The sequence below is a fragment of the Oculina patagonica genome, chromosome 6 (assembly GCF_052425735.1).
Source record: "Oculina patagonica isolate OP01 chromosome 6, crgOcupat, whole genome shotgun sequence".
NCBI classification, from domain to species: domain Eukaryota; kingdom Metazoa; phylum Cnidaria; class Anthozoa; order Scleractinia; family Oculinidae; genus Oculina; species Oculina patagonica.
Window position 1 is genome coordinate 25,209,248 of NC_135763.1, and position 12,533 is coordinate 25,221,780.

Genomic DNA, 12,533 nt, shown 5'->3' on the forward strand with positions numbered 1-12,533 from the left:
ACTTTTCTAAATTAAATTATCACTTATACATACTTAGTTACATTATACTCATTTATTTGTATTTCATTTTATATATTTTTTCTCTTTTCTGCATGGTACTTAATTACTTAGTACTTGTCTTATTTTACTTTTGTCTTCTTTTATGTACAACCTTGTCAAAGCAATTAAATTTTTTTTTTAACTACTCAGCTCGTTTAGTTTATTTCTATTCTGAGTAGTTTTTTTGCCTATTCTAGTTAATTTATATTATGCTGTAATTTATCTTCTATTTAATTTGGCAAAATAAAATGGTTGTTGCTGTTGTTACTTAAGGGTCCACTTAGTAGAATTGCCCTCTTATGGGTTGTGGTAAAGTATTCTAAGTTTGACTGAACTGGACCGCTAAAGGGAGCTAAGATATAGATGGACTAACAAATTCTTAGAACTAAGATGTAAAACACGTAAGTAGTTAAGCCGGTTACCCTAGCACCAATAGAAGTACCAAACGAATCACCCGACGAAGAGGCTGATGACGTCAGGAGACATCCACTAGCAAGATGGTAGAAAAAAAAAGAAATAAAAAAAAAAACACTCCTAAAAATTGACATGGGAACCACTGATATTTGCTAAAAGCCCGCAAAATGAATTACACTGGCTATAAGACAAAAACCCAAAAACTCTGTTCAATGAAAAGTTCCGTTTATTCACAACTGCTTCCGCGGCTTCTTCAAAGTCCATTGTCATCGTCGTTCATGTAGCAACGTAGAGTTGCCGTGATCTCTTTGTGTACATGATCAGATTTGAGATCACGAATCCACTTTAGATAATGCAAATAATTATGTAGGTAAAAGAAAAATGGAGGCCTTGGCCTCGGCCATGTTTTTAGACGACCCCCTTCACTGGTATCGTTCTACTTGTTCATCATAATCTGAACTCAGATCATCTATAACTTCTAGACACAGTTTTTTTCCATGGTCATTCGTCATTTTCTTCGTCACTTTCAACGCTGGATTCATCATTACCATCATTATCCTCTTCCACATCTTCATCATCCTCTTCTTATTCGTCTTCGTTGTGATCATATTTTTCTTCCTCCTCTGTCTCCACATCATCAAAAACGTCTGGCGATTTTCTACCCATTGAATTCTGATTACCTTATTCTTACTAGTTTTCGCGTGTACTTAATTTCGCGAAAGTTCGAGAGCTGAAATTCGCGAGTATTTATTTTTGTGATTGCAAGAAAAATTACAGAAAAAGTGTATTAAATTTCGCGATTTTGTCAATGTTTTATAAAGCAGTCGTCAGACAAAGACTAGGAACAACTGGCCCTGATATATCAATGTCTGGCCCAATGTAACTAGAAAGAGCCTGCAAACGGAACGTTTGGTGACTGTACTAGAGGTTTTGACCGACTTACAAGGATGAAACAGCAATTCGAGGAAGGGTTCTAGTCAAAAACAAGACGGAAAGATATTTTTATTATTATTTTTTTATTTTTATATATAATATGGTATTAATTTTCGCGTGTTTAAATTTCGCGCAATGTTTTCTTCGCGAGTACTAAATCTCGCGATAATTTTTAAATCGCGAAAATTAGTACTTGCGAAAATTAGTAAGAATAAGGAAGTGTTTTCCTCAAAGCGTTTCAAGCAACCTTTCTTCTCGTGGCGATTTCTGTTGTAACTTCGGCTAAATGATCTTTGACAAATTGACAAAAATAACCCATGAAAATAACCCAAGCTCACTCGTCAATCGTCCGTCTTAAAATGAGTACATTGGTTTGTTGCGCTCTCAGTTATAAATGTGAGTGACTCATTTTGAGTAAATTTAGAGTTACTTTCGCTCATTTGTAAGGAAAATTAAATTAACCATACGGAGCATATAAAATCCACCAAAAATTGACATATCACATTTCTTGCATCTCAGCGATGGAACGAGAAAAGGCAGAAAGCAAATCTTCAACCGCATCCTCACCTGATATTTACAACTTGGGAAAAGGTGACGACAACAGAGAACATGTGATTGAAAGCATATCAAGCGAAAACCCTGTTCTTATCGAGGAAACGTTACATATAAAACTACTAAAAGGAAACCCAAGTAAAGTGCTCAAAAGGCTCCTTTACGAAAGGAACAATCAACACTCAAGATAAAAAAAGAAAAGATCACAAAGACAAAAAGCGTAGGCATTCTTGCTAAGAACACCACCCTGGCCACCATATTCTCAAAAATTCCATTGGCTGCATTGATAGAAATGGCTCACGAAAGGTCAAGATGAGGCAAGCAATAAACCACTCTCCTCTTAGAAAAACAGACATTGCTAGAACGAGAAACTTCATCTTGAGTTAAAAGCTAATTAATTCTACTTTAACTAACTTTGAAAAATGTTTTTTTTTAAAACAAGCTTAACTTTTAAATAAACGCTGTAAAAATTTGCTTGTTTGCTCTCAGTATTTTTTATTCATCCTTTCTCTTCTTTGGCGTATTTAATTATTTTTTTTCCGTTTTTTTCAAAGCAGCAATTTGTTTTGATTTTAATTCCTATAAGCGTTATAGGTTGATTTTGTGCCAATTTCCGTCAATTTCCTCGGAAAAAAGTGAGAGGCCTTGGAAACGAAGTTGGTAAATTCCAAGATGGCCTCTTATGACGTTACAGTCAACAGCCGTTATGGCAACTTGTAGAGTGTTGATGGTTTCTGGCCACAACATCACAAATCATACGGTTCAGCGTCTTTTACCTGTCAAACCTATGGGGAAATCTATCATGATGACGTTACATGTCTTAAAACCTGCTGTTCCTATTCGCCTCCAGATTTTTTTGCTACCGTACCCATCCCCCTACATTTCTTCATGACGTTAATCGTTTTGTTTGGCATTTCTCCACCCCCTTTTTACTACTAGTAATAGTTCTCACTATAAAGCTGCCCCGCCTTTTTATAATTTGTTTTACATCATTCTAAGTTTAGTGGAGTCTTTTTGTCGCTTTTAATTATTGATGCCGATGGACTACACAATTAGACTTCTTTTTTTACTGTGCAATGTACGTCACGACCGACATTGTTTGCTGCAGAATTTCTTGTTGTGTGACACTCCGTTGCGTCCTAAAAATATTCACAAGTTCAAGTCGAATATATCACCTAGCGCGCGGAACTTAAGCCTGGTTTTCATATGTCGGGAAAATCCCAGACGATCGGGGATTTCACTGTTTCCCGACCGTCCCAGACTTTGCCGACTAATGAAAACTCGAAATCGTAAATATCCCCGATCGTCTGGGATGGACGGGGACAAATCTGGAGAATCGGGAGCGTTTCTATTTTCCCGACGGGTCCCAGATTTCTGCGATGGTGGCGATCGTTCAAGATATATGAAAACTCCAATTCTTAGTGTCGGGGACGTCGGCGATAGTTTTAGCTCGTTACCAATCTTTTAATTGCTTAGCTCCAGTCTCTCACCGCCCCTCACAACTAAAAATGGCGTCTGTTATTGCCGATCAAGGCGACTCTGATCCCAGATTTTCCCGATATACGGCAAAATCTGGGATGGTCGGGAAACGGTAAAATCCCCGATCATCTGGGATTTTGCCGACATATGAAAACCAGCCTAATTTTTAGGCTGGTTTCCATATGATCGCAGACGATCGCAGAATTGTAGGTTTTGCGATCTGCGATCATTTGGAAACACGCATCTGCGATCGTTTGCGATCGTCTGCGATCGATCGCACACGATCGCAGAGAATAGAACCAAGTTCTATTTCCTGCGATCGTCTGCGATCGTTGCGATCATATGGAAACACAATTGCGATCGATTGCGATCGAAAACTATCCCATAATTTCGACAATCGTTCCCATCATTCAACACTTCTGCGATCGTCTACCATCTTTTGCGATCATATGGAAACAGGTCGCTCTGCGATCGTTACGATCACACGGTTCAGTAAATTTCTGCGATTTTGCGATCGTCTGCGATCCGATGCGATCGTCTGCGATCATATGGAAACCAGCCTTAACTCCTAGCGGAAATAACACATAACACATTATTCGTGGTGACAACACGCAAGCTTATTCCGGGCTTATAACATTCAAAATTAACTTACAATAATTTCCAGGCTAAAAAGCCCAAAAATTCCACGAGTAACAAAATATGGCACATTCAAAGATTCGAGAAAACAATTTTTAACCTTATTCAACCCACTCTTTGGATCAATAATCTGACAGTTTGTTAGCGAAACGAATTACCTTGTATTTATACATGACAAAGTTCATGTTTTTGTTTATTACTCGTTGAAAGGTGTATACGATACAGCAAACCTCCGAAAGCACTCGAACCAGCTCTTGGAACACACGTAGCCAAGAACACGAAACTAATTGCTCGAAATATTTCGACGTATTACTATGATATTACTAACAACTGCTTTAAATATCACTTAACACAACCAAAGCAAAGAAACTGCTCGAACAAATATGTGAACACGCGTAAGCAAAAACCGGAATACGAAATGCTGCTAGAAGATGGCGAAGCTCGAAGGTGACGAAACGCGACCTCGTGGTTGCAAGTACCCGACACCACCGTGCGCGCTTGCTAAAATATTACCCGAGACGACCGTGCGCGCCTAGTTTCGTCAAATCCAGAACGCTTCGCCCATTGCAAACACATTTATTACTATTTCAAGAGATATTCTTTGTCCTTGTATGTATACACCCGGGGACTCCTAGGGTGCTTCCTCGGGTTTTGGCCTCTGGGCCAAAACCCTGCGGGGGCAATTATTTTGCCGTATTCGTTGTGATCGGCCACCATTTTGAATATTAAGTACACGCCATGGTAACGTTTTAATGCAAATCTGTTACACCGGTCCACATCCGGCGACTTTTTAACCTTACACATCGCTACGTTCCGCATTTCATTTACCCAGTCCCATTTTTACTATTATTAAATATTCGTTGTGATCGGCTTCCATTTTGAATATTAAGTGCGTGCTAGGGTAACCGGCTTTACTACTCACGTATGATCATCAGTTAGGTCCAAGCCTTGGACTACAGACCTTCATAAGTAAAATGCTTCATATTTGTGTTTCATAACTTACCATCCAGTTTAGCGAGAAAAATAGATGAAGATGTTGGCGTGTCATGTTGTCCCTGCCAAAGAAGTTTACATCTAAAACAAAAGCACACAAAACAGCTATAGAGAGTGTTCATGGCGGCCATATTGGAGGAGTGAAACTATAGAATGATATTCCTTGGAGAAAATAACATCATTTTCGTGGAAATATATTTTATTGTCTTACTCCTCCGACATGGCTGCCATGAACACACTATACAGGCGTTCTATGTTTACAAACATAAAAAGGCAGAAACAACAGAAATGTCAAACAACAAAAAAATAGACGTTCCTGCCACCATCAACAGCAACGATAACTGGAATGTCCCCTTTTGTATTGCGTTTCTCGCTCCCAATCACAATAGAGACTTGATGTCTTTATGTGATGATCGACATAACTAAAGGGTACATTTTACTCCTGGTTGCTATACTTAAAGTCACCATCCCCTTTTAAGAAGACTGAAGGACCAGTATACAGTAGAACCCCGGTAACTCGAACTCTAAAGATAAACAAAAATCGCACGAAAAACAGTTCGAGTTAACTAGCGGGGTTTCGAGTTATCGGGGTCGATTGAAGTAAATTGATAGTTTACTGATTTTTCAGCAATTTAGTATACAGTACAGCGTAAATTAAACTTTTCTCGTGAAACACTAACACGATCATATTTTTTTATGATAAGAGTGGAAAAAGACTGTCAAATACGTTTTCTGTTCTTTGCTTTAATCAATGCGCAACCGTTGCGAGTTCAGCAACAACAGGAATTCGAGTTATATCGGAGAACATTTAACCCAAATTTGGAGCAGGGGAAACGAAATTTAATTCGAGTAAGCGGGGTTTTCGAGTTATCCGAGTTCGAGTTAACCGAGTAAAAATGACTGAAAAGTGAGTACGAATCGAAGGGAAATGAAAGTTAGTTTTAGTTCGAGTTAGAGGGGTTGTTCGAGTTATCCGAGTTCGAGTTACCGAGGTTCTACTGTAGATTTTTTCATAACTTACTCCCATGGTTCGACAAAAGGTTCCCAGTCTGATACGTTTCTGTTGTAATACTGCACAATAATGGTGCAGTGAGCTGCTCCATCACTATTGGACTGCAAGTCATGCCAGAAATACAAATCTGTCAATGAAAGACAAGTACAAAATTATAGTAAGTGTAGTTTCAAAGTGCTTTGGATGTATGTCAAAACTACTTGCATTATAGGAAAATAATATAACCTTCAATTAACGAAACAGTTCTTCGACATATCTTACCAACTGATGTCTAAAAATCAAAACAACTCTACTTTTACTATCAGGCAGACTGCGAAGATATCATAGTTCTAATTTTTCAAAATAACGACGACGAAATGCTAACTGAGAATAAATTATTATACTTGCATGTCAGTGTGACTTACAAAAGTGTAAACAACACAAAGTAAATTTGTAAAAAGAATTTAACATGTACATTTGGTATGATATATTTCTTATATTATACATCTTATGGGGCAACAGTGTCAATGTTGACAGTGTTAACAAAGGTATCAAAAGGAGCTAAAGGCTGAAAGACACGTACAAGGGAGTATTCTACATACTTTGAGTGCTGAATTCAATGAGTGGTACATCACTGTCGCCACAGTCATCAATCAGGCATACACACACTGTCCCTGCCCGGACCTACGAGGACAAATAGTAAAGCATTACCGCCTAAATTATTCAAATTTAGGACAAAGGTAATTTAATAGAAACCTGTTAAACATTTTTATCCAGAACACAACTGTAGTTGTGTACTGGCTTGAGTTAAGGTGGCTTTATACAGTTTTGAGGGGGTAAGTAGGGAGTAAGTGAGCCCAACTTTTAACACTCTTTAATAGCGGAGCGCTCCCGCGAGCGGAGCATCCATAGGCAGGCAAATGGTATCCTATGGAACCGAGAAATTTTGGTTGTCACGTGACCGTCCGTCTGTCCGTCCGACAGACCGACCGTACGCACGGTTTAGGTCTGGGGACGAGGTTACCCGCCCATGGCTAAAGAAAAGTAAGAAAATTACAAACAGCAAATAAAGCTCGCAAGGCAAGACAAAATGTACATAAGGGGTAAAATTACACAGCGATACTACACAGCAAAATATCTGAGACGTTTATTATCCAACTGCTCTATTTTGTTAGTCTTTTTTCATGTGTGAGTGTATCGAAGCCTTTACACCAAAAAAATGGCTCTCGCTCGATCGCTACACGGTTAAATTCAATTTATTGGTCTCTGCATGGTCGCATTATTCGTAAACGTAAAACGAGCAATTGACGTTTTCTTCTATCGACTGGATGGTGTGGACGTTTCAGTTTGATCTAAACGAAGTTATGTGATAAAAACGCGGGAAAATTTGTTGCGCGGTGTTCACTGTGTAGGCTGAATGAAACCGCAAGCATTTCTTTAAACTGAAATATTTTTCGCACGATGTCCTCAAATGTCATCTAGCTTTATTCCGTGAAATTGTGGAAAACAAAAAAGGTGTACGAGGAGACCCGAAATAATTGCGAATGATATTCCTTGTACAAGTCCGGGTTGCTTGTTTCTGTTGTTTGCGGTTGAATCTACGGCTGTCAGCATCAAGAATACTGTATACAAAACCTTTAGCGAATCATTATGACGAAGCTAACCACTGTATGGACCAAGTCCTCTAAAGACCAGGACAGGACCTTGATGCAAGGTAACAACCTCTACTGAATTTCTGAACCTGATTTTATGTCAAAAAACTTTCATGTTGTTTTTACTTTCTGAGTGCAGTTTCGATAGATTCTCGGTAAGGTTTAGACAGGTTTAGATCAATCGGTAAATACTTTGCCGCTTTCAGTCGCTTTAATATGTTACTAGTACAAATATTGTTTTTTTTTTTAGATGGTTTTTAGTTTGCTATGGATGTGCTGATTATCTATTGCCGTACGTTGATTTTCTTTGGCCGAATAAAGTCGAATTAAGCTTAATTAAGAATCATGTTTACCCGATCTAGCTCTAGCGTAAGGTGTGAATACAAACTGACTCGTATTTTTTAAAGTAGTTCGAACATTTTTTTTCCTTTTGTAAAGCTCACTTTTACACGGAATAGCTATGATTTAAAATCCCATGTGAGTGCACCGATGCCAAGACAAATACAGGCAAGAAAAGTGAGACGAAAATATCTGTCCAAGAAATATATTGACGTCTCTGGCGGTGAGTTGTTCTGCCTCGAGATTATTATTTTTGTTGTACCGTAAGACATTCATTTTAATTTAACTATGATCGATTTCAATTTGTCTTGCACCGGCCTATGCGCAGCGTATACATTAAAGTTTGACCGCATATTTATCAGAATGGAAACATTGTTAACTCCAGTAAATCAAAGGCTCTTCGAGCAACCTCATGGTCATGAAGGTAATTCGATAAAGTGCTGACCTTCGCATTTTCTTTTTCTAAATAAGTGTCCAATTAAGTAATGCAATCTCACTTCACTTGCGTTTGAATGTTTTTTTTTTCCGCATGAGTTGCGTCATTGATGGTTCGTGCTCTCAGGTGAAGTAGCGCTATTCAGTTTTCACCACCAAAATATTTACTGATTAGTGTATTACCTTTGATCCGTTTTAAGCATTAAACAAGCGGCTATTTCAAAAGGAAATAGTCTTTCGTTTCCAGACTGTGGAAAGGGTAAGAATAGCGTAACGTTTAAGGAGAAGTGGGTTTGGGGTTTATTTTAATTTGGAGTCCTAGTGTATGTTGAATTTGCTGAATTTTTGCGCGAGTGAAAAATGAAAAGAACTTCATATTCAGTAGTAACTTCCCATTTAACACCTACTGTCCATTTTATGTAAAGGAGACATAAACTCAGACCTGCTGCAGTTTGGCAGAGTTCAAGTAACATATAAATATTTCCCCTTATAGAGATAGGGAGACTGCTTTGACCTTTTTTATTCATCCAATGAAAATTGAAAAAAGGTATAAGGTATTTTATTTAAAGTCGTTAACGTTTGGAGTGGTTACCCAATCTCATGTTAAAAACGCACGACTATTTACAATAAATCTACTTACATTACTATTACATTAAAATCATTAAAAACAGAATTTAAAAGAGATACTAACATAAATATAAAATTTAGAGTTTACCTTAAGGTATAAGGTATAAGGTATAAAATGATTTTTTCATTTCTGCAGAACACTTTTTTTGCTTACAAATGGCACCTTATGGCACAACTTTGAATGTCCCATCAATGGAAAATAACTACAGAAAATAATTGTTCTTATCAATACAATTGTAGATGAAATTATTATCTTTTGACAAAAATCTTGAGGCATATACTTCTCTTAACTGATCACGTGCTCAAATTAAATAAATACCATATTCTAGACAAACCAAAACCCTGGTCGACAAGAAAAGAGATAAGCACAAATACAGTGTTTCGAAGCCATTTCTTCCAAATCAAATGCCTGTGGTCACTTAACTTCGACACGTAAACAACCAGGGCAAATTAATGTAAAAAGCCACTATACACAGATTTTTAACTGGGATTTATAATTAAGCTGAAATACATCCAGAAGTGTTTACAGTCATACCAGGATTGTATTTTGCTTGTTCGTCTCGATCCGCGCTGCAAGCTCTTCTGGCAAATATGAAATTTTTTCCACAGAATAAGACACAGCCAAGTTGCTTCTGTTGTCGGTGTAACAGCCTTGATAATTAAGATTTGCATTTTTGGCGATGCCGTGAAGTTTCGATCAGATCGCGATAGCTTTGAGCAACCCAAATAATGTTTATATTGTTAATTTGATCTCAAAAAAATTCTCCAGCAGTTGCAACGGTAGTTAATCTTGAGCTGTACATCAAGGAGATGAATTCAGTTCGACATGGCAGTTGCACAGCTTGCTATACGGACTGTTCATACGAAAATTGATGTTTTAACAGAACTTGACTGTCTTCTTTTTCGTTCTGAACTTTTCGTGCAGACTCGAATGTTTTCGCGACTAACATGACACTGATTACGCAACTCCGGGTACTTCCACGCGAGAGCCCACGCAATTTTGCGAGTACTCGCGCGGTTTGTGACGTCGAATTGGCCGTGAATTCTCCTATATTTAACAAATAAAGAAGTCTAAGCCATGTTTTATACTGTCATAAAACACGACGGGCATTTGAGAACACGAGGGAAATGTAGAAAACATGAGCCGCAGGCGAATGTTTTCTACATTTCTCGAGTGTTCTCAAATGCCCGGAGTGTTTTATGACAGTTTAATATACAATCTTCGTTCACTGTCCAAAATCCATGCGCGCCATTGGTTAAAATCGATCACGTGATTTTCCTTTACCTGTCGTCAGCAAACTCCGACAGTGCAGTATTGACAATAATGCACAAAAATCGTGCATTATTGAAAATGTCTTCAGCTTCAAGGCTTGCAAAAGTGGAAGAAAAAGATATTCCTCATATTATCAACGATTCAATACCAAAAAATACCAAGAAGAAAACAACCTGGAGTGTTTTCATTTTCAAAGGTAAACTGAAGCTGAATTTTTTGTGTGCGATTGACTTGCTGGCTTGCAATTGTAAAAGCGATCGGCTCACCTTGCATTGAACAAGCTTCTCGCTGACTGTATTTATGAACGACTTCAGCTAAAGAACAATTTAATGGACCATTTTAAGCTTTATTTATTTTTCAACTTATTTTGGATTTCTGTATTATTGATCTTTACAGCCTGCATGTATAATTATGTACTACTCAAATTCTTCTTAACAATTAGACTACGAGCCCGAGTTTTCTATGAGCACATAATAAAGTTAGAGTTTCGTTTATGCGCTAATTTTTGTAAATAAATCCAGACGTTTCGGGACTTCTGTCCCTTCATCAGTGGAAAATAGCCGTTAAAGTCAGCGCGCGTCATTTTCTTTGAATGTGGCAACATTGCGTGCGCGCGCGCTAACTGAGTCCATTTAAATAAAAGCAAAGTCAATGTTTATGCCGCGCGGCTGTAGAGTGCGGCATTTGAAGATCAGGCGGCCTTCCGCGCTGCGTCTTTCTCTGATGTTCGTAAGGCCTGATCGCACAACAGACACCATCATGTCATCTGTTGTGTGACCAGGCGAGGAGAAATGTTTTGCTACGGGCAGGTCAGCTTTCCTCTCGACAGATCTTAAGGACGGTGCCTACTAATAACAAAGTATTTTTGCCCGGCCGATGACTATACCAGAAATGTAGATGTTACCAAGGGCTACTAAAATTCAAAAAGAAAATTGGGGGTAGCCACGCAAATTTTCGAGATAATTAGGTTTGAAATCTGGAAAAAAGTGCTGACGTGGCATTTTAAAATAAAGTAAAGGTAAATAGAATTTCCTTGCAAATTCCATTTGAAATTGGTTTTTCATGAACAAAATCAACATTAAATATAACAATATTTACAATAACTAACGAATAATTTCTTCGGAACTGCGTGATCCACGTTTTTATTAACAAAATAATTGCGTTTGAGCCATTTTTGACTCTTGCAGCTCTCACTTGCACGGCCAGAAAATCGGCCTAATTTTTTTTTTCACTTAATGAAAAATTAAACATGTGCTCTATAGACTTACCACTTACATTTTATAAAATAAAAACTAGGGGTCACCACGCGTTTTTAAAAGTTATACCAGTTGTTTTCAGGGTCTATGAAATCGCTTTTGGGGTCTGTTACATTTTTCCTATCCCCTCCCTAGCGAGTTGAATATTTGCATCTCGCGCGTGCACTACGCCATTTGTCACGGTTAGCAGTTTGCGGGTAACGTTTTAGCGCTTAGCAATTTGTTTTTAACTGTTAATGTGAGCCATATTCAGTGGTTAGCGGTCAATGGTTACTGATGTGTTGCTTTTCCGCAGTTCCTGGCTTAGGATATGTCCATAAACTGGATTTCGTCGCAGAGAAAACTTTCTTGATTTTTAGTCGCGCGCTTGGTCGCGTAGTTGAATTCGTCATTTTGAGCGAGCAAATTAATTAAAAGCGCGCGCGCCCAGTGTGATCGATGCATTGCGTGATGCGCAGAACAAGTGCGCAGTAGCAATAGGAGGCACCGTCCTTAAATGTTCGCAGAACCTGTCACCGAGCCTACGTCCTGTTTCGCCAATGTACGACATGGTGCATGCACGACAAGTGATAATATAAACGATGTTACTGGTCGTACACGAGAACCTCTGTCGTATTGTCAGCGGTCCACCAGGGGTGTTGATCTGGGAGGCTGGATTGGTATGGGCGCAGGTCCTACATCGTGGGCGGTGGCACGGAAAGGTTCCATGGGGTTCATCCCCTGTGTTAGCGCCGGATTGAAGACTGCTGCGAACCAAGGAATCTCTTAAATTGGTGTCCCGGCGGTAAGCACCGAGTACGCGCGAGTTGTCAAAGAGTTCCTTTGTTTCAGGATCTGATTTGAGCAGAGAGAAGTTCTTTGAAAGAATGTTCTTCACGTGGCGGTTGATTGGGTTGTAAGTTAATACCAAGGGG

At 38.6% G+C, this 12,533-nt stretch overlaps 1 protein-coding gene across 1 annotated transcript in view; it reads right to left on the reverse strand.

Annotated features, from left to right (window-relative positions):
- Positions 1-12,533, reverse strand: part of LOC144656671 (intermembrane lipid transfer protein VPS13D-like) — a 138,296-nt gene that overhangs the window by 67,145 nt on the left and 58,618 nt on the right. The window contains exons 42-44 of the mRNA XM_078516914.1: positions 6,640-6,721; positions 6,068-6,185; positions 5,057-5,127 (exon numbers count right to left, since the gene is read on the reverse strand). Coding sequence (XP_078373040.1) covers positions 5,057-5,127; positions 6,068-6,185; positions 6,640-6,721 — 271 coding nt within the window. The remainder of the gene's footprint in view (positions 1-5,056; positions 5,128-6,067; positions 6,186-6,639; positions 6,722-12,533) is intronic.